General features: G+C 33.2%; 1 protein-coding gene across 5 annotated transcripts in view; it reads left to right on the top strand.

The window, feature by feature from the left end:
* The window catches only part of LOC126977255 (uncharacterized), a 258,799-nt gene that overhangs the window by 115,001 nt on the left and 119,675 nt on the right, over positions 1-24,123 (top strand). For 2 of the 5 annotated variants that reach the window (XM_050825992.1, XM_050825994.1), the window contains exon 1: positions 5,824-5,843. The exons of the other annotated variants lie outside the window; for them this stretch is intronic. In XM_050825992.1, the coding sequence (XP_050681949.1) occupies positions 5,830-5,843 (14 nt within the window). In that variant the 5' untranslated portion in view covers positions 5,824-5,829. Of the gene's footprint in view, positions 1-5,823; positions 5,844-24,123 lie in introns of those variants that run through there. 5 annotated transcript variants of the gene reach the window in all.

Genomic DNA, 24,123 nt, shown 5'->3' with positions numbered 1-24,123 from the left:
AAACTGCAGGTGACAGCACTCATAAGTAGGATCAATATTATCATCTTTACATTTTTTTTATTTTTATTCGTTTATTATCTTGTAATGTTACATGATCTCTTAGTAATAATAGAAGAAAATTTATAATATTTAGAGCAGGATGTGTAAGAATTAATTATTTTCTGATTCATTAGTTTTGATCTCATTGATACAGACCCGTAATTTATGCAAATTATAATGACATCCTGTTACATTGAAGATTCTTCACGAATCTTGACATTTATGTATCAAATCAATATTTATAAAGACATCTACAACCTTGTTACTAATCACCGTGAGTTATGAACCTCAGATTGAAGATTTACTTATTATGAATTTAACATAACCTAAAATATATCACATATTGACAACATCAATAATTAAATGATTTAATCTTAAATCACATAGTTGACCTATCGATATAGCACAAAATGTTTTAGAATAAAAAATCATTAATTTTATGTTTTGCAGCTAAATTGGTTTTTTAAGTCAATTTAAGTCTTTTTTACTCTTCTATAAGCACAATAAGTATGAATTTATCAATTAAAAAAAATAAGTTGTTAATTTTACAGTTAGATAATTTATATACATAGATGATAGTCTGTTGCTGTTAGACAACCGATAAAAACAGGCCACGAATATTAGTTTTGTGTGTGTGACAAGCTACATCGTACACTCACGATTTGTATGACACTTTGTGTTAGTGTGCGTGAATTGCTCAAAATAGAGGTTAGTTCTTAACTCATTTTTTTCGACGTTATCACAGCTGTCATAGTCTATCTAGATGTAAATGATCTAAGTATTTACATATTACCTACTCAAAAAACATTGTTGATTTTTGTACGAATAAATTGAATGGTAAGGCGAATATAATGGCTATAGGCTAATCCCTAAGTTTTGGGAAATTGCGTAGTAATTAGCAGGATTCGGGAATTTAAATATAAATTTTTAACTTGGAGACTCCCGTTCATTATTTTATATATATTTTATTCATACCTAACTCATACGTGAAATAGTTTTAAAAATTATATATGGACGTAGTTCCAAATTATATCACTCGATGATATTCTTTGCAAAAAATATCATTTTTATATTAGGTTCCTCAGCTGGCTCAAATTTTACATCGAATTAAAATGTACTATATTTACATGTTACTAAACTATTTAATCCCTAAATGTATATTGAATTTAAATTATTTAAAATATTTTTTTGAGGTCAAAATTATTGCTAATCTTACATTGCTATTCTGAGGTATGGTATAGTATTCGTACATAAGTTAAAAGCAGTGAGTAAAAAAAAACTCTTCCAAATTTCACTTTCCATCAACTCAACAACTTTATCTTGGCTCCCAACCAAGAAAGTAGACTATTATAACCGTTTTAAATACTATAATAGATAAAAAAAACTAAGCAATGAAATATGAAAATACCCAGCTTGTTCATGCATAACAAATATTGATGGGCATAATCCACATACTAATAGCCACGCTTGATTAAACAGTATTAAAGCAAGCAATGAGAACTAAAAAAAAAAATACAAAAACAATGTGACATTTACTTAACTACGTTCCACTCGGAACGAATCAGGGGCAAGAAGAAAGAAAAAGTCAGTGATCAGGTTTGTGATAACAATAGGTTTAAGTACGCGATAGCCTGCATAGATTACATTTTGCAAGTGTAATGGTATTATTCCTTAGATTGAGATCGGCTGCGCGTGTCTACCACGTGTCAAACTTTATCAACATAAGGCGTGGAGCACACTGGAGTATGATTTCGAGATGTATTTAGAACTAGCTGACCCGGCAAACGTTGTTTTTCCATATAAATTGTATTGATCTTATGCTTGCTAGTTGATAAGAGATGGCGCTAGTTGTATTCATTAGTAACAATCACACTTCTTTTATATTTTGTATAATTCACACTATAGTTTTATAAATTCTAGCCTATTTGTTATTCTGGTGTGTAAGTTTTATATTTGTAAAGTTTCATCAAAATCTATTGAGTAGATTTTGCGTTAAAGAAGTTCAAACATACATCCAGACATACAAACTTTCACATTTATAATATTAGTAGGAAGTTGCATTTACAAGTCTGTTAAGGGCACGTCAGTTTGTGTACTTGATAAAATATCATTTCTGTCTTTATGTACTTAAAATATGTAATTATATTATTTTTTGTTCGTTATTGTTAAGGTTAGATGCTTGTTAATTATTGGCAATTTTTATATATATAAATATGTGCATGTCTATTTCACTTAGGTTAACAAATAATTTTTTTTTGAATTACTTTTGTTTGTAAATAATATTGTTAAAATAAAATAAAACTTTTACGCAAAATAAACCTCAAATATTTCATATTATTTGGATATTTAGTCATGCTATTGTTTTAATTCATCACTTTTACTTACAACTCAATTAATATGAGAATTTGTAGAACTACATAATAGCATGTAGAATATTAGTCATTTTAATTTTGAATTTTAAATAGATCACATTTTCTTTTATATTACCAGTGAGCACCAAGCCTTAGTGTTATTTTTATTTGAAAGCCCACGTTATAAGTAAAGAAGCCCACGTCTATGTCTGTGTGGTGAAGTTGTCTTTTTGCGACAATGAATAGGCGACATAATAATGGACCAAAGTGTCAATTTTATTTTGTTTGCCGCTTCTGTGACTAAGTTTTGTCATACAGATAAATATGTGATCGGTCTATAAATAGCTATATTTTATTGAACTGTTCAATGTAAATCTGTTGTAAACCTTTAGTGTAAACAATTTTTTGGGTCAAACACAGATAGCCTCCAGTAGTGAATATATTATGTTGTAATGCAATGCTACACGCATATGTATATATATATATATATATTATTGTTACTACCCCCCCAATATATATATATATATATATTGGGGGGGTAGTCACCCCTTATATGATCCTCCTTAAAATGAAAAACTTATAATGGAAGGATATTAAAAACTACATATCTGCATCCACAGGTGACAACATCAAGCATATATAAATGCAAAACAATTTAAGTTAATGTATTTGTATGCCTTTTTATTTTGGTTTCCACAAATATAAATCTTATATTGATAGAAAAAATATTTACCGCATGAAACAGCCTCAACTAGTATAATAATAAATAAAATATAACAAGATAATTAGTATTTTTCATGCTCAGTGATGTGGGCTGTCTAAGCGCCGATGTGACCAATGAAACTTCAAACGTAGTTTAATAAAACTCAGTTTTGCTTAAACGAGTTCAAATCCCAGTCTTTATCTCGATTAAACACAAAGCGATCACACCAATACCTTTTGAGCTTGTTAACGTAAACTGTATCTATGTGTCACAAACAATAGAATGTATCCAAAACCTCTCAAAACTGTCATCGATAAGTATGAAAAAAATCAATGTATCTGTTACGATAACAACAGTGACAGCTCTTGAACGCGATCAAATATCCAAATTTTTTGAGTTTTCTTGAGTATTAATTCCGCCAATATTTGTCTACAAACAATTCGACACGTGTCTCACCTCTACATGAGGCATCCTTAGGAGATGTTGACTCGCCAAACTCTAGCATGCGAGTCTGGTACCAGATAATTATTGATTTAAATCACCAAAACTTTCGTGAGACATTATTAAGTTATTTATTAATACGTTTTAACTCTATTTTGTCTTAAATTATGGATTTCCGCAAAATAACGCCTACTCCAATTATAAAAGTGGTCAAATATGTTAATCATTCAAAATTCGGCAGTCAGAATTTTAACCCGTTTAGGCTATCACTGCGTTTAGTATTGGTGAAATGGAAATTAATCTGTTAGCTTCTTTACAGGCGTAAGCTTAGTTCAAAGTGTTCTTATCGCGTTTTTCTTCAACTGTTTAATCGGGGCTATGAGTTCCCTATAATTTTAAACTGATATAATGTAGACATCACGCATCTTTTTTAAACTACTCAATGTTACAATAAAGTGTACATACTTAATGTTACACTTGTTTAGTTTGTAGAGTTACCACATAACTTTGCAGCTGTGAATGGCTTAAAAAGTTCTTTCAAATAAATTTTATAAGGTAAACTAGATCGTTGCCCACTTTTGTTCTTGATCACTCAATCACGGGCAGGCGTTGGCGGCCCGATCTTATCAATATCACGCTATGGCGGTTTTTACTACTGGTTTATTGTTTGATCAAGTCCGTATAATATACGATGTCTTATGTGTGGGTCGTTAGATATTATAATGAAAGAAATACGGACAAGACAGATTTAGTCGTCTAGCCATGACATACATTTTACCCTTTTGGGCCTGATTTAAAACTTAGAATAAACTTAGATTTATTACTTTTTTGTCCCTTGTAATGAGTTTGCTCTCGTAAATTGAGTTTTATTAGTACAGATTTTGCTTTTACTGATAGATTAGCAATAATATTCCAATTTATAATTAGTGATTTATTTATTTTCTGTTAGTTTTTTTTTAACAAATTCTTAAGTTAGGTAGTTGAATGATCTCCACGTTTGGATATAGTGTTCGGTTCAGTTTTAACCAGCACAAAAGAGAATTTGATTTGTTCTTCACATATTTGCATATATATGCATATAATATGTAGCCTAATGGTCTAGGCTTGCTAGTGTCTATTCAGCGAGGAATAATAGAATGGGACCAAGAGTAAAACCCTAGGACACACCAATAATTTTAGATTCACATAGTTTACTCAGCTTTAAATAACTGTTCTATATTTATTCAACTAAGTAAATTAGCTCAGTATTGACCTGATTGCACAATGTTCCCAGGCAAGATTAGCTCATACATTGTACGTCACTTCATATCTCACATTCTATATTCCCGTAGTGAATACCTAGGCAACAGCTCATAACATAATTGTTTACTGTTTATATCTTAGTCACGTGGCCATATATGTACTGGAGTCATTTCTTCGCCTGTGTGCATGTATGTAAATTTAACTAGTTATGAACTATGACAGTGCCTGAGTATATCTAGAATTCATTAGAACTACACCAATGACTAATAATCTTGTTTCAACGCCGAAATATTAATCATTTTTTATTAGCTCTTCAATATTGAATGCAGTAACAGCAGCTATCCTTGTTTTATTATATGTTCTTACAAATCTTATAAACATTTCGTAGTTTTTTTTTATTAATAAAATCCTGACGACGTTTTAAGATATTAACTCTTTTTTGCCTTTGCTTTACTCAATTTATTGCGGTCCTGTGCCAGCTCCGACTAGATCTTATTAAAGGCATCCAGGACGTTTTTACCCGTCCTGAGGCACCCAATGCGTGACGACATGTGCCCATCGGTCTGTGTGCATCCGACATACATGCCTAGCCCAGTTCCACTTTAGCCTGGCGGCTGTTTTTTCTCCCATTATTAACTCTTATAAAGATTTATTTAATTTGTATTATTTTGTATTTTAACATAATGTACTCAAGTTATCTTTCAAGTGAATACCTATGATAAATAATTTAACATACACACCGGAACCCCTCTATTTTAGAACCATTCACTCTTTTATTAATTAGAAGATTTCGACAACGCAAACGATATATCTCTCTCTTTTCAGCTTCATAATTACCGCGCTCGCATGAGCAAGAAAGCAAACAATCGGACACTTACTAAGTGTGAGGTTAAATTGAAATTTTTATGATAATAAGATTGCGATGTGTTCTAATTAGATTCGTTAGTAAAAAGTGAGAATCGCTTGTGAGTGGTCGCGTGTGAAGTGAAGATGGATTTGCGGAATCATAAATTGTTTAGAATGAGGAGAACTAACTTGTCCAGATCTGTGTCTATGTCATCACCGAGGTAAGTTTCCACTACGGTATTAGTTCTCAGTCCAAATCTAAGATATAGTCTTCATTAATGGATAAGTTAGCAAGCTACGTCAATCCTTAAGGTTAATAATTAGGCATATGAAATTTTTAAAGGCTGCTGTTAAAACCTTTGGATACTAAATTACTCCCTATAAGTAAATTATTTATGTTCAAAACGTGTAATGTAACTATAGCATTCTGTAGACTATTTTGTAAAGTACAAGATGTAGCGACTAGATTTTATTTGCAAATGAGATCTCATTGTTACACTGTTGGTCATACATTGAAAATTATATGTTGCTTAAAAATAATAACTGAATATCAGAGATATTTGATTTAATTGAGAAAGGTTTCAGTTATTCTATGATCCCACGTTTATTTCACTATATTTATTGTAATTATTATTATTAAAATTACAATTCAGATAGTAAAAGATAAAAAACTACACCAATATACAGGCATAATAGTACTTTACTGATTTTGGTAAAATATTCAAACCCTTCTTTAGTAGAATACACTGAATCTTAGAACTAAGCATTGTTGAAAGAAACAATAGAAAAAATAACGGGTTGCACTCCGGGAGCGCCGGCAGAAGTGAAAACTTGAACATTAGAGTATAATTTCGCACGAATTGTTTTATTTATCTGTATACAAGTACTGCCATTTGTGTGGTTAAATACAATATTCATTTATTGCGCTATCGTACCTACACGAAAATGACAATATCAGAATTATTACAATTAATTTACATTAAAAAGCTTACCTCTCAGAAAGATCATCTTTCATCCATAATTTCAACGACTGTCTTACGAATTTTCGATCAGTTCACGTGTCCTGACGCGAGTTTAACATTTTATACCCATCCCAAGAAAAGTGCGGTGTTGACCGCTAAATAAGTTTTCACTTCAAAAAAGTTTGTTTGAAATAATTATTTGACTGTTATTAATATCAAAAACATTATAACAATTTATTCTAAACTTTCACTCATAGAATTGTGAGGTAAGTTTGCGTAATTGAGTCATTGTGGCATAAAAACCGAGAGTCAATTATTTTGTTGTTTAAGGCTGCTATCCCAAGAAATATTCAAAATAGTGCATAATTGCAACCATTTCTTTACGGTTAATATGTAGCTTATATTTTAACAAAAAATAATTATATATCTACAAAATACGAGAAGATAATTTTTTTCTTTACTTCACCAAAATACCTTAACTTTTACAGTGGGAGCCACGATAGTCACACAATCTAGATAAAAATTGTATGTAAAATTTATTAATTGTACACCAATACTATTTAAAATGACATAATTTTGTAAAGAAAATTGTATTATGTTCGTAATAAATTAAAAATGCTTCTAACTCTGAATTAAAACTATGGCGATCTTGTTCGGGAGAGGTAACTTAGCTCCGCTCAATTCCTCAAGGCCATTGGCTCGGTCCCCAGCCTTAAGTCTAGTCTAAAAGATTTTTTCTCTAACAAATTACTTGAACCTCAAGTGACTAAAGATTTGTCATAATTCTTTTTGTACACATTGTTTTGTTCAATATTCCTTTTAAAAAGCAATAGTAAAATATATCTTAAGATATAATATGATATTTATTTAGTTTTTGTTTACACAAATTTAATATGAAAACAAAATTTATGAACGATGCGGGACTCGAACCGCGACCTCACGTATTCCGTGCGAGCGCTCTTTCCTCTGAGCCAACAGCTCGAGTGACGTATCGTTGATCTATCTTGTATGTCTATATTAAATGTGAAAGAACGACATCTCAATTCAACTCCTTAATATACAAATGTTGGGGTTGAGCAGGTTATTAACTGTAAAGTAGATCCTATAGATGAAGCCACAACCTGAGAGTTGAACAAGACATACAAGATTTATCAACGATACGTCACTTGAACGGTTGGCTGAATGGAAAGAGCGCCCGCACGGAATGCGAGAGATCTTATGAGAGATTTATGAGACCGGTACGCGAACCCGCATCGTTCGTAAATTTTGTTTTCATATTTAATTTGTGTAATTAATCCCAGAAGTGAGGGTTATCACTTTGAAAAAATTACAAATTGCTTAGTTTTATGTGTCTCTAAAACTTTAAGAAGATACATCGATAGCTTTACTACTTAAATGGTGAGCGACGAAGCTCTTTATGTACAAGGCAGAAACTTGACTGTGTGTACTTCGTTAAGCTCACCGAAGCTTATGAACTTTCACTGTGGAACACAATCTAACCGTAAGCTTTCGCAGACAAAAACCTTTTATCTTTAGTGTTACGCAATTTTAATTATAATTTTAAATAGCGGTAAGATTATTGTGTAACAATGAGAAAAAAATACAATGATAAGGATGCTTAAGCTCTTATCAATCAACAAAGCCGTGCTTTGGCAATAGTTTAGGAGATAGGAGAGGAAATAGAAGAAAATAAAATATGTTTTAAGGATGTGTCTTAAGTTGATTTGTTGCTTAAACTATTCAATTTAAAATCTTTCATTATATACAATATTAAAAATACATATGTGTATTTCGGCATACGAAAATATTTTTTTTAATGAACATAAGGGACGAGACGAGCAGGACGTTCAGCTGATGGTAATTGATACGCCTTGACCATTACAATGCAGTGCCGTTCAGGATTCTTGAAAAGCCACATAAATTCTTAGCGGCACTACAACTGCGCTTTTGATCATGAGACATAAGATGTTAAGTCTCAAACACAGTAATGCTTACACATTACTGCTTCACGGCAGAAATAGGCGCCGTTGTGGTAGCCATAATCTAGCCGGCATCCTATGCAAAGGGGCCTCCCACTGCTAAATATATCACATAGTAAACTTTTATTCATTTACTTCTATTTTTTTTTATGGAATAGGAGAACTAACGAGCGTACGGGTCACCTGTTGTTAAGTGATCACCGCCGCCCACAATCTCTTGCAACACCAGAGGAATCACAGGAGCGTTGCCGGCCTTTACCTTTATATATACCGCACTGTGGAGGACCGCCACACATCCAGATGGTGAGGATGATATCCTAACTTGTGGCGTGTCATGCGAAGGTGGAATATTATCCTCGTTCTAAAGTATTAGTCATAATAAAAGTAATCATTGCATTTTAATTACTATATATCATGCCCATAATATATGTATACATACATACCAATCATACGATTAAACTATAATTCACATCGCGTATGTAAACATGTAGTGAAATGTATTTAAAATGCACGTCATCGAGTATGCACGTTAATTGTTAAGTAACGTAAGCTTTTCATCTTATTATAAAACTACTGACTCTACAGTGGCTATTATGTCAGCTATACTTAGGCTAAAATCTATAGAGCCTACTTAGACTTGGCTTTTGCATTGGCCTGTCCTAGATTAAGATCAGCATAATTTCATCTGTCAAATGGCTATAAATCCACAAATAAAATTTGTAAAACGAAATTATATGAACGATGCTGGACTCAAACTTCGACCTCTGGCGTTCCGAACTGACCCAACCGTTCGAGAATTTGTTTCAAAGCAGAACTGTCAAACCGTGCGTCAGTAAATTCTCTCAAAGAATATATGTCCATATAAAAAACAAATAATGGTAATAAAAATAATTATGGGTTCCAAATCTCTCAAGTTGGACTAAACTGCACTCCATGAAGTAATCCCCATTAAAATCCGTTAATGAATGAACAATGCGGAACAATGCTCGAACCCGCGACCTCTCGCGTTCCATGCGATGGCTCTTCCACTGAGTCGACCGTTCGAGTGACGTAAAGCTCATAAATCTTGATATGTCTTTATTCAACTCTCAGGTTATGGCTTCATCTACAGGATCCACTTTACAGTTAATAACCTACTTAATCGCAATATTTGCATATTATTGTGCATCCCAGAAATGAGTTATCACTTAAAAAAATAACAAATTGCTTTTACCTATTAATATTTAGATATGTAATATGAGTCGAAATAATTTTAAATCATAACATCATTATAAATACAATTGCACAGCGGTCTACAGAGTTTGTGAAAGCGAGGCTTCGACGGAGGCGGACTCTCGTTACATAAATGCTTAACATTCGGCAGTTTTTTCGCAGGTTGCGTAATAATTACTTAAGACTCAAACTGTAAAATAATACAAAACTATGTATCAAATTAAACAGCCTTCTGTTATATTTAGTAACAAGGCGTGTCTCATTGGTGATGTCAAACTTTTCCTTTCCTAAAAAAAAGGTGGAACTTTCGTAGCGACACAGAAGAACAGAAACTACAGAACTATTAATAACAAAAGTAAAAACGTAACAATGGAAACTTCAAAAACAAAGCAGTGATATCACGACATGTACCTAACGGTAATGAAACTACAAACCGTACTGACGCAACAGGACGAGCCCGAAGGGGTGAATGGGGAAGGAGAAAGGGCTTCACGTTCTAGCGAGGATCAGCGATAAAGCCCTGTAGTACTTCCAAAATTACATAGTGTAATATTGTTTTTATGAAAATAAGTGACGAGACGAGCAGGACGTTCAACTGATGGTAATTGATACGCCGTACGCATTAAAATGCAGTGCCGCTCAAGATTCTTGAAAAACCCAAAAATTTTTAGCGGAACTACAATTGCGCTCGTCACCTTGAGACATAAGATGTTAGGTCTCATTTGCCCAGTAATTTCACTAGCTACGGCGCCCTCCAGACAGAAACACAATAATGTTTACACATTACTGCTTCGCGGCAGAAATAGGCGCCGTTATGGTACCCATAATCTAGCCGGCTTCCTGTGCAATGGAGCCTCCGAATGGTTTCCTCGGTAGTATAGTGGTATCCCCGTCTGTCACTAAGTAATTGAATCATTCATATTTAGTTCAGCCGGATGCTGCAATGCTAAATACAAAAAAGGAAATTTAGGTCTAGATATATCTGCGCTTAACCTTGTGTAAGCAATCATTATATTCTCACGGTATTACTTGAAAAAAATCACACGGTGCCTTTTAGGTGTGTACAAAGATTTTAGCCGATTTATATATATTCCAACTGTGTAACAGATTGAACGCATAAATTTTATTATTTTTCTAGCTGACCCAGCAAAATTTAACCATATTGGTATTGGTATTGGTAAAGGGCTCCTGTTTCCGCAATTAGACCGCTTAATTGGGTCCATTTTGCGTGCAGTGTTGGCCAGTCATTCCAACCAGCCCAGCTCCTTCCAGAAGTTCAGAACACTCCTGGGGTGTTCGCAGACTTCCTGGAGCGACCTTGTATTTACTAAGGTTTGTGCCCGTTACGTGAGTGACCGTTTCATCTTCGGTTAGACAGCCCCTGCACTTAGGACTGTCCGTAATGCCGATTGTAAATAGGTGTTTGTTCAGTAATGTGTCACCCGTTAGGGTGCCGACCATAATTCGGATGTCATGTCTGTTTAGGCTAATAAGTCGACGTGTCAGTTTGGGCGATAGTGCAGGAATCGCCTCTTTCGACTGTCTGCAGCCTGAGACATTTGTCCATCGGGTTCCATGTAGGTTGTTGGTGAGAGAGCATATCCATGACCGCATTTGACTGAAGGGTAGCGGCAGGACTGGCCCTGGGCCAGCCACTTGCGTTTCCGACCCCCGCCTTGCAAGTTCATCCGCTGCATCGTTCCCCAACGAACCGCTGTGTCCTTTGATCCATTGCAGAGTTACCCAGTTGTTAGAGGCAGCACGTTCTAAGGAACGGTGGCACTCGTATATCAGCGCTGAGTTATAGGTCTTACTCCCCAGCGCAGTCAGTACTGCCATACTATCGGATAGAATACGGATATAATATCCATGTATTTACCTAGTATCGCGTCTGCAGCTTCCTTGATGGCAATGCATTCGCATTGGAATATGGAGCTGTGTGTGCCTAAGGGTATAGAGGTATGTATATTCAGGTCCTGTGAGAAGATGCCAGCTCCGGCTGCCATTTTGGAGCCGTCTGTGTAAATTCTGAGTTCATTTACACCTGACTGGTCTGCTCCCACTTCGAACAGTTGAATACGGTAATTCTTTTGAAAGATGTGTGTTTTGGGTATTCTATCACAGGGTGCCTCACAGAGTGGGAAATCCTTCCTTACTCTGTTCCAGAGGTTTCCTGTGAGGCAGTCATCATTCTTGCATACACCCATCAGCTTCAGGCGGAGAACCGACATTGTCGCCTCATCTTGGATATGTATGTCAAGCGGTGTGAGCCCTAGAATGGTTTCTAGGGCAAATGTTGGCGTAGTGCCCATGCAACCAGTTATGGCTGTGCAGGCCAGCCGTTGGAATCGCTGCAGCTTGGTTTGTACTATTGTTAGCTCTGTCCTGGGCCACCAAGCTATTGCTCCTTAGGTGATAATTGGTCTAATAACTGCTGTATATAGCCATTTACATACCTTTGGAGCAAGACCCCAGGTTCTCCCTACGAGTCTTCTACACTGCCAAAATATTATACATGATTTTTCCAGCTTGTGGTCTATGTGTTTATTCCAAAGCAGCTTACTGTCCAGTATGACCCCCAGGTATTTAACTTCTTTAGTAAGGCTTATCTCGGGATTGAACAACTTAGGTAATGTAAGATTGCCAAAATTGCGTTTGATAGTGAAAAGTATTAGCTCAGTCTTTGATGGATTAGCGGTTAGCCGATGTTGTGTGCACCATTCGATTATCTTAAAAGCAGATCTCATGAGATTACATAGGACATTCTCGAATGGACCTGTTATTAGAATGGCGAGATCGTCCGCATAGCCTACTGTGTATAGTTTCTTTCTGTTTAGCTCCGCGATGAGCTCGTCCACCACAAGGTTCCAAAGGAGTGGTGAGAGTACCCCATAATTATATATTTTATATATTAAATATTATATAATAAATATATAATATAATAAATTATATATTAGAATTTAACCATATAAAGTTAAATAAAAATATTTCAATAATGAAAATTTGTTGAAAAGCTTAAAAAATTGATGTTAACCGATCACAAATATTATATCGTACGTTAAGTTTACCGTACTACAATTATTGTATTCGAAACCAGAGGAATCATAAGAGCGTTGCCGGCTTTTAATGAAGGTGTACGCGCTTTTTTTTTACCCATGTCATATCGTCCCGGAATCACCGCACAAGGAAGCTCATTCCACCCTATTGCGAATGTAACAGAATAATATAAAAATCGTAATACAAAAATAAGTGCGTGTTAATTTGAAATTGTATGTATATTATTTCATTACAATGCTGAATCATAATAAGAGAATCATAAATAATTATGTGAAAAAAAATTAAAAAGAAAATTATAAGGGTCCCGACAGACGTTGTTCTGTATATAAAATTAAGTTTATTTTTTACCTTCTGAGAAAGTTAGAAAGATATAGATTCTAATTAGTTATTCATTTTAAATTACTATTCTTTCAATTTGATTTCAGAACGACGGGGTCACATCAAGGGAAAAACAAAATTGTTGTTTTTATTTAATTCCGAGCATTTTCATATTTATTTACCTTTTAAACCTTCCCTGGACTTCCACAAATAATTCAAGACCAAAATTAGCCAAATTGGTTCAGCCGTTCTCGAGTTTTAGCGAGACTAACAAACAGCAATTCATTTATATATATATATATATATATATATATATATATATATATATATAGATAGATATTATTAGCTTAGACTAGAGACTTTTACAAATTAAAAGCCAAACATTCAAATTCACAGAGCCTTTAAATTTAAGAATACTGACATTGATTGGAGTTCATTGATTTAATATTGATATTGATTGAAGAAAGAAACAATGTTTCCAACATTATTAAATCAAGCAGGAATCAAATCTGCAAGGCGATCAAAGGCTTACCACTCAACCTATATTCAACTTTCACCCTTTATACAGTTTAAAATTGTATAATTATTATATTAAGTAGCGCAATTACGTTATTCTATGTTTAAAAAGATGGGCTGGGAGTTTCTTGTCAGTTCTTCTCCCCATTTAAAAGCCTCTTTACGAACTGATGTATCTTGAGATTTACAAACTTAGATCATTTATACTCTACGATGATAGTTGTGAAGAGGTTGAAAAAAATAGCAGTGAACTGCTAGCCTCTATTTTCTGCAATCCACGCACACTAAAATAAAATGACATAAATATTGCGAGTGTAAGACGCGGCTTATCATGCACACATATGTAATAAACCTGATCTGTTGTCATGGATTCTCTAACAACATTAGGTTTAATCTAGGCTATTATCTAAGTTAACCTAGTGTTGTTGCAATATGTTATGTTATTGTTACTCCCTGACTATAGAGTTAATAAATATATATTCTATCCTATTCTATTCCTAATCAAATAAACTTTATTCATTTAGGCATAAAATAAGCGCTTTAGAATCGTCCATACAAATATTTTTTTAATTACTGAATGTACCATATGTTCGTAAAAAGTTGAGCTCGTGAGAAGAACATATAACAAACTCAACGTCCACTCTTTTCAATCGAATAGAGTATTTTACAATGGCTGTAATGTACATAACAAATTAATTAGTAAGGTGCTGCATTCAATATATGAATCGTGTTGTATTAATAGAAATTATTTCATAAAAAATTATCAAGAATTATTCTATTTAAACTATAGAAACACCTCCAAAACAGGGATTTACGGAATTATGTTAAATCACGTTCACCATTTTTGTGTAACATTCTTAAACAGTTAGTTACTTAGTTCTAATATCTTCATCTCGTGCGGCAACGTTTTTGTGTAAACTGCACTGCAGGCGGGAAATCTCTTGTTTTGAACCGGTTCATGTGAAATACCGGTTATTTACCGTAAAAAATCTCGTTAGCAAAATGCTTTAGATGACCGTATAGGTCATGATTTGTGTCAAAATGAATTTACGCTTTCTTGGAAACTTAAACCTCTGTTAAAAACTTTTTGTAAACCTTTTATGAAAACACAATAATTATTAACATAATAATAAATGTTCATAACACCTGCTATTATCACTAAACCAGGAATTAAATTGTTCGTTGTTGCTAGATTAAATTAGGCTGAACAATGGCTTTTTTTACTTATAGTTTATATATAAAAAATTGTATGTATGCACGCAAGAAGTTATACTTCTTGGCCTTACGAAGCAAAAATCATTACAATGATTTATTCCTCGTGCTTTCTACGATTTTAGAAAGAATAATTTTGTAAATATCTTGCAAAGATGGCTTTGACAATTAATTAGATAATGAATATGGCTGTATGGGCCTGAACCCTTTGCCTGTCCTAATAATGGACAACCAAACCAAAAAAAAAATTACCATTGACACAAACGTCAGAAAATTTTAGGAACCAACTTCAACCTTCAACTTTTGTGTTGTAGTGATGCGCGCGCATTTTATAATTTCACTCTTATCATTTTTTCATAACGCGCCTAAAGAAGTATAACTTCAAAAATGGTTTATTTTACTTGATTCTCACTATCGATTGAAGGTATTGTTTCAAGGGTTTTATATTCTCTCACGAAATACCGGTAGCATATTGTTCATAAAACCGGGTCTTACGAGGCAATCCATACGTGCAATGAATGTAAAATAAGCATTAAAGTACACAAAATTAAGATATTAACGGCAGATAAAAGATTCAAGTCCACGTAACGGTTCCAAGGTGACATCACAAGTATAATTCACTAGAGTTAGAGACGATTAAAATAGATTTTTATTATTGAAGTAATACTTCTTTAGGGGCGTAATGAAAAAATTATGATAGTGAAATTTTAAGATGCGCGCGCATCACTGTAACACAAAAGTAATTGGTTGAAGTTGGTTCCTAAAATTTACTGACGTTTGCGACATTCGTTGTTTTTTTTTTCTTTGTCCATTATTAGGACAGGCAAAGGGTTCAAGCCCATACAGCCGTATTCGTTATTTAATAATGAATTGCATAGTTGCAAACAAAGTCGTCTTTGCAAGATATTTACAATATTGTTCTTATAACAGTAATTATAATTTCAAAATTATTTTTTGTTTATTTAAATAATAATCGTGTGGCGTTGTGAAGAGATTTTGGTTCAATGTGTGTCTTCTATTACATTTGTCATGTGTGTGAGTGGGGAGTGTTTTTTTTAGTGGAGGACAAACGAACACGCTTGGAATGTCGGGTTGTGATCACCACCGCCCATTATCGCTTGTAACACCAGTGAAATTAACGACCCCTATAGCCAAGTGGTTAGTGACCCTGCCTACTGGCCCGGGTTCGAATCCGGGTAAGTGCAAACATTTTATATGGATATTTGTATCCGAGTAATGGATGTTTATAAAAATTTATGTACGTTTAAGTTAAGTATATCATTTTAAATCTATCGTTGTTTTGTACCCATAGTACAGGCTATACCTAGTTTGGGCCAAGATAATTTGTGTAAAAGTGTGTCAATATTTTCAAAATAACATCTTTTTTAAATAAAAGTGAAAAGCAAGAAGTCCATCAAGTAAGTCGCATTCATGAAACTGGTTGTCAGTAGGTTCGTAACACCTGACATTGGACCTGAAAACCCGTCGTCCAAGAAGGTCCACTGTCGCGAATGTCAGCTCGGTTTATTACGAGATATCATCACCTCTTCTCGTATCTCTGACCCGCATTGATAACACTCGTGGAGTCATCGTCTTTCTCTACATAAATCTGGATATTCAGGTATATAAAGTTGAATGTAAACGCAAGATATGATCATGTTTGACAGCGAGATGACCAGACGGTGTAATGCGATACGTCCCATAACAATACTGGATATAACTACAATATATAAAAATGATTTTTTTATGATTTTTCATGAAAATAAGGGACAAGAAGAGCTGGACGTTCAGTTGATGGTAATTGAAACGCCCTGCCCAAAAGCCCAAAAATTCTGAGCAGCACTATAAATGCGCTCGTAACCTTGAGACAGAAGATGTTACGTCTCATTTGCAGTTTTTCTCAGTAATTTCACTAGCTACGGCACCCTTCAGACCGAAACACGATAATTTTTACACATTACTGCTTAACGGTAGAAATAGGCGCCCATGTGGTACCCATAAACTAGCCGGCATGCTGTGCAAAGGAGCCTCCCACTGGTAAAAAATAAATAATAATATAGTAATAATAAATAAAACTTTTTGTATGTCTGCTTTTCCGTCAATGGCACTCGGATGATTTTAATGCGTTTCTATACAAGTATTTTTTTTACTTATTATTTCTTAAGCGAACTCACACACGTCTCATAACCTTTTGCAGTACCTATAAATATATAGAAATGGATTGTTAAGATAATACAAATGTGATTTTATTTTGATTTAAGACATGATATAATAAAAAACAAGAGGCGATCATAAGGACTGCAGGAAGAAGTGAAAACTATATTTTTAAATCAGGTTTTTGGGTAAAAGTTTTAAAAATATAGATAAATAAGACGCGTTTTATTCCTTTAAAAAGTATTATATTTCATGAAAGAAGTGAAAACTCCAAAATTTAGAATCACTTAATTTTTTTTTTTACTTTTAAATCAATTAGAATATCATATTTGTCCTGATGTTTGTTCGCTGTAAACTCCTAAACGAATGAACGGATTTAATGGGGATTACTTCATGGAATGCAGGTTAGTCCAACTTTTTATTTGGGACTGATAATTATTTTTAGTTCCAATATTTGTTTGGTGTGGACATATTTTCTATAATAGAATTTATTGACGCATAGTTTGACAGTTCTGCTGTGAAAAATATTCATTATGACATGTTTATGCATTATGCATTTTTTACAAAAAAAATCTCTCGAACAAATTCATTAAAAAACAGTATTTTATTTATTACTAGCTGACCTGGCAAACGTTGTTTTGCCATATACATTATATATGTAAACCTTCCTTGAGCTTCAAAGAATGTATTACAAAAGATTTCATTGAGATGGGTCGAATAGTTTAGAAGTTATTAGGGAACATACAAACATACTTATTTATAGAACAACGTATGTTAGGTCTGCCAGTTAATAATAAATAAACAATAGAATTATCTGTGTATATTGCCTAATATATCTACGGAGTAGTTTTCAGTGATTTCTATGATATGTGTGTTTTTATCTAACGCAACCTTTACTGAGGTATGCTCTATGCAAGGTATGCTCATCCCACACAGTATGTTACGTTAAAGGTCGTAGTTTAGCGTAGGAGGTCGAACACACTCTGTTCAAATTCGCTACAAGTTAGTTGTGTTAGTTAATTAGACAAGTAAAAGGTAAAGTTTTAATCACATTACATGTAGATCTATCATTTGTATACATGTCCAATCATAGATATCCTCAATATGTATCATTTTTGACAGAAATTCAGCTTCCAGATTTAGTCAGGTGTTCCGGAGTTCCAGAGGTTATTAATTTAATTTTGCATCGGGTACAGCGATTCCGTTGATCGAGTTTTTTGACAATTATTCTCTTCCCAAAATTTTACATTCGTCTCGTTACCTTGAAGCCAGAATTTTCGAAAGTTCCGGTTCTCCCACGTGTGAATTGCACACATGTTTTTTATATTCGTAGTCTGTTATTAAAGGAATGAAATATAGGAGAAAGAAATAAATATTAAAGTAAAATTATTTGCAATGAAATTGATTGAAAGTTAACACTTAGCACCAGAATGTTACTTATAAAACACGCCATAGTTTTGCAGTAGTATCAGACCACTTTCTCCATTTAAATGCAAAGTGTTTGAATAAGCCGATACAATAATACACTTGTACTGTCTCTATGTAAATATATACCTGTTTTGAACGACAGTGTGTCCATCATCAAACACAATAACCACGCCCACGAAAACGTTCCAAATTATGCGTAAATCAAAGATTAGTTAGCGAACAGACACTACAAAAACTTATATGGTACCTATGTTGATACTTTGCTGAATTTAAATTTATATATAATATATTTAAAACACTGTCTGCCTTACAACTTGTCATTATATTGACAGTGTTGTCAGCGATATAGTCAACATTTTTGCATATTCTTTGTTTTTTCAAATTCAAATATTTTTATTCAAAATAGGATGTGACATCACTTATTCTAAGTCAAAAACTACCACCCATTCCAAAACGAATGCCTCAGACCTGAGAAGAATGGGCGCAACAAACTTAGCAGTCTTTTTTTTTTTCATGGAAAAAATATGTTTACAAAGTAATATTCTACAATTAAACTAATTATTTAATAGCCTGAGGGCGGTCGCTCCATTACCAATCTGAGGTATCATTAAGAAAGTCATTTATGTTATAGTACCTTTACCACAGAAACGTTTTTTAACAATTCGTTTTAATAACGTAAAACTTATGTTTTGAAATTTTTTGTGTCTGTTCCTGGTGTTAACATTACGGTTATGAAAGTTTCTAGCAAATTCACTTATGTGCCTATGAACAACTGTATTCTCTGGTATAACAAACATTTATTTGTAAGGCCTTTACACTTTATCTGTTTTTATTTGAATAAATAGTTCCATGTCAAACACAACGTGCGGTTTTCACTGATGTAGGTATTTTGGTAAGCTTCCCATAATATTTGGTGTTTTGATTCGTTCAATGTATAACATCAAAATAATTTATTATTATAATAATTCAATAAAGTCATATCGTTTACTAATCTATAAATATTTGCCTAGTCAGGCTGTCTGACTTAGATTATAGCAATGTAACTTCTTTTAACTACATAATCTGTGGTATACATACGTAATGACATGACGAAGATTAGAAAGCTGATTACGAATAGTATATCAATGCTCAATACATGAATTGCAATGTGTAAAGATTGACATATATATCTTAATATATATAAATTACGTGTCACGTTGTTTATCCGCGATGGACTCCTAAACTAATGATCGGATTTTAATTGGAATTACTTGATGGAGTGCAGTTTAAGTCAGTTTGAGACATGGGATGGTTTTTATTTCGATTTGGGACCCATAATTATTTTTATTTACAATATTTGTATGTGCATTTTTTCTATGAGATAATTTTTTGACGCACGGTTTGACAGTTCTGCTGTGAAATAATTTCCTTTCAACAATAGGGAGCATATCTTAGGAAATAATTCTTGATGTTACGAAATATTATGAATTCATAAAAAAACAGTATTTTATTTATTATGAACAGAACAACGGATCTGTCGGGTCAGCTAGTATACTTAAATGATTTATCACGATATGTTAATTTAATTGAAAGGGTAAGTGGTCTTTGGATTTTAGGTTATATTTTTAACCGATTTCAAAAAAGGAGGATGTTCGCAATTCGTCGCCATTTTTTATGTTTGTTACCTCAGAACATTCGACTGGGTTAACCAATTTTGATAATTCTTTTTTTATTTGAAGGGTTGGCACCGACTCCAAAAGTAACAGTAATTGTAACTAGAATTAATTTGATTAATTAGATTGTATAAAAATACGCAATTATTTGTTTTTACACTTTTTCACAACGCACGACGGCATTTTTAAAATATTTTATTGCGACGCAAACAGATCTGTCACCGAGGATGGCAAATCTCATAATGGCGGCCGATCGGCTCGTCTTTACACGTTTACCGGCTTGTTTTGGTGCCTCACTGTTATGTAAGGTGACACGGAGTCCTTATTTTTTTACTCGTCCGTGTGACAAATATGTAATGCATTGCAAAAAAGCAACAGGAATTGTTTAAAATAGAACGCAGCAAATCTTTGAAAGAGTTTGTCGTGAAGAGATTGCATGGTCATTCATATCTTGGGATATTCAACTTTAAGCCTTGTATTCTAGTCAACAAAACTTTTTATTACTTGAATGGGTTATTGTTGAGTCGCGTTTCGGTTAATAGATAATAGACTCATATAATTAGAATCTCAAGCACGTTTTCATTTGACTTGGAAAGCAGTGTGGAAGAATGCTTTGGTCAAGAATTTCGTTGATGTTGGTTGGAAAGAATTTTTTTGTTTCGTAACTTTAGGCAGTAACGGTGGTTCTTACTTATCCCAACTAACATTATAAATGTGATTGTTAGTTTGTTTGTTACGCTTTTACGCCGGAGCTGTTGAACCAATTTTGATGGAATTTGATACAGCGATAGACTAAACCTTGGGAATAGAAATAGGCTACATTTTATCCCGGAAAAATGAATTGTTTCATTCAGAATTTGTGAAAAATTGAAATTCTCGTCGACGAGCTATAACTATACCAATAGTAGGTTTAGTTTGCCATAGCAATCTTCCTCTAAATAAGATTCATATAATATGCTAGTAACGGGAGCGACAACGGAAACTGGAACTAGAATAGCACATGAGATAATTTTAAATTCCACTTTTTAAAAACCTTTTATATAGGCGGACGAAGTCGCGGGCACCACCTATTTAAATAATTTTTTTTCGTTCATGATTCCTAAATGTATCTTGCAACAATAATTCTATGATCCATTTTTTCACTTTCACTTTTCGGGATATTAATTTCATATACTGCACCGGATATTGGCTGTATAGCAGTTTACCACCTGTTGATATTATACCCCTTGGAACAAGTGAACCTCAACTGTAATTTATCATTTATTTTTATGATTCCGATTTCATCATTTCACCAACTGACCTATGAAAATATCTATGACCTGACACATGATAATTTAAATTTATTTCGCCGAAATTCAATAATTAAAATAGGTACAACTATTAAAATCTCACAAAATTGTGCATCCGTGTCAAATAGAAATCTCTAAAAAATCTAGACAAATTTCCCATTAATTTGTAACATATTACAGTAATGTGAATCCTGTACCGTAATAGTGAGATGCCTCCACGTTACAATCAGTAAAAAATGTTAGTCACAACGCGCCCGCTAGGCAGATCACTAGTGTGGTAACGGGACATACGATGTGGATCGGATATCGATACTTTTGTGTTTATACATATCCCTACTAGTATTATAAATGTGAATATAACTTTGCTTGTTCTTATCCCGGAAAAAATCCATGGCTCCCGCGGGATTTTGAAAAATTGAAATTCACGTCGATGTACTATAACTATGCCAATAGTTTAGTTTAGTTTGCTATAGCAATCTTCCTCGAAATAAGACTCATATAATATGTTGTAAACGGGAGCGAAAACGGGAACCGGAACTGGGATAGGACATGAGATCCTATATCATTAAATTGAATCTTCAATTCCAAGCTTGCTTATTATTTTTAAAAACCCTTTATCTACGCGGGCGAAGTCGCGGCTATCAGCTAGTATTATGTATATGATAAGTATTTGTATGTGTTCAATTCAACAAACACTAAACTTACATTAGTTTTTATTACAATTTTACATAAATTGAGGTTCACATTAAAACAACTATGGAAAAACCAATTTATTTTAACAAAATCAATGAATTTCCATCAATCTACTCATCTTTTCTTACCTAAATATTAAAAATGACTTATATTTCAATCAATTTTTTTTTTATAAAATAAAAATGATAAAAAAAATATTCTGAAAAATATCATTTTTCTTATGTTTAAATTCCACTTTATTTTACTACTTTAGGTAAAGTTCATTGTAAAAGATAATAATAATAATTATAAGTTTTTATTAAAAGCAAAATTACCCACTATACATATTATGAAATAAATAAGTTGTAATATTCTAATACATTATAGAAAGATAAAAGGTAAAATATACACAAAAACTTATAATCTATCTGGAAAGATTAAAAAAGCTCTTCCCAGGCGTCTTGGTCATGGCACTGTTATTTATTTACTATTTTTGTTTAAAGATGTTTTGTTTATATGAATGTTTTGTCTTTTTAGTATATATAAACATTTAAAGCAATTGAGAGTGCGATGTAAATTTTGATTTGAAGATCATTTAAGAATCGATAAATATTCAGTAGTTTGCACATCCCTACGCCCGCGGATATAGGTCAGCATAAACAGGTCTCACTTACCGTACGGCTATTACAATCGCATTAAGTATTTTTATGGCCGATTCAAATGATTGATGGTATTCGAGGATGTTGTTCACATACATCTAATAAGCATTATAGTTGCGTGGGTAGAATTTGGACATAACTATTGCCAGGGTCAGTGAAACTATTATTGTTAACATCTCTGAGCTTTTAAACTTTTAATAACATTAATAAGAATACCTTTACTATTCATAAAATGAACTAACTTCTAAATGAGTTATTTCAACTGTAATATTGTAGGCCTCTTTTTGTTGACTATATATTATTCTCTCTACGACTAGATGTATTCAGTTCGAAATCTATTTATCGTCTTTCCAACGCATATGTGGTCATCCTCTTGGGTGCTTCTCAATAAAGCGTGGAACTATAGAACCTTCCACGCAACATGTGGCAGGATGATCCTGTTGCCGGAGACACGGTTTTATAAAATGCTCACAGAATACCTTTATTTATTTACGGTGTATGTGGATGATGCAGCTACTGTAGCCAATAACTTTTGTATTAATTTACATTTACTTTTTTGACTTACTCGTGTAAGTCATTGACTATTTGACGTTTGAGTATGTTTTTTGCATCATTTTACATTTTACATATTATATCGTGCTTGAAATTATTTGTAAATCGATGGAAATGTAAATCTTGATATAAAATAGTGGCAATGAGTTTCTAGCTACTTCTTCTCATTAGCTCAACTCTTTACGAAGTAGCGGTAGATTCAATAAGAAAAATACTTTTTTGACATTCATAAGTGTCATTTCCGTGACTCGCGCCATTACAACATCTGCGAATTTAAATTTTCTCGTTCGATCACCATTGCTATGTTTTTCACGCGTTAAAAAGCGTTTCAAACTGTCAAAATATTTTATTAGTCAATAATTCATTTATTTACAATTTTTATAACATCCAGTTATCTCGTATGGATATATCAATGCAGGCAAATATGCTCGCAATGCCTTCATTTTATTTACGGTATGTGTGGATTGATGCATCTCCTATATTGTACTTTAAGTATGTACTCAATAACTATAGCTATGTTTTTACTTATTAATTTATAATGTTTAACTTACGCGTGTAAGGCATTTAGTAATTAACGTTTGAGTATTTTGTTGCATCACTTTGCATATATTGTAATTTAAATGATTTGTAAATTTAATTGAAAATTAGAACCTGTAATACCATTCTGTTTTGAAAAGAGCAACCTTAGAGTTTCTTGCTCGTTCTTCTTTAAGGAAATCTGCCTTTCGAACGAGCTGTATGAAAAAACTACATATTTCATGTGTAATGCAATTTACCTACGAAATTTATTTTTTTTGATTTGATTTGATAAGTTCTTAATATTCAGTCTACCTCTTACT

This window comes from Leptidea sinapis, chromosome 44 (genome assembly GCF_905404315.1).
Source record: "Leptidea sinapis chromosome 44, ilLepSina1.1, whole genome shotgun sequence".
NCBI lineage: Eukaryota > Metazoa > Arthropoda > Insecta > Lepidoptera > Pieridae > Leptidea > Leptidea sinapis.
The sequence above is the reverse complement of the archived record's forward strand: the minus strand, read 5'-3'. Positions and strand labels throughout refer to the sequence as shown.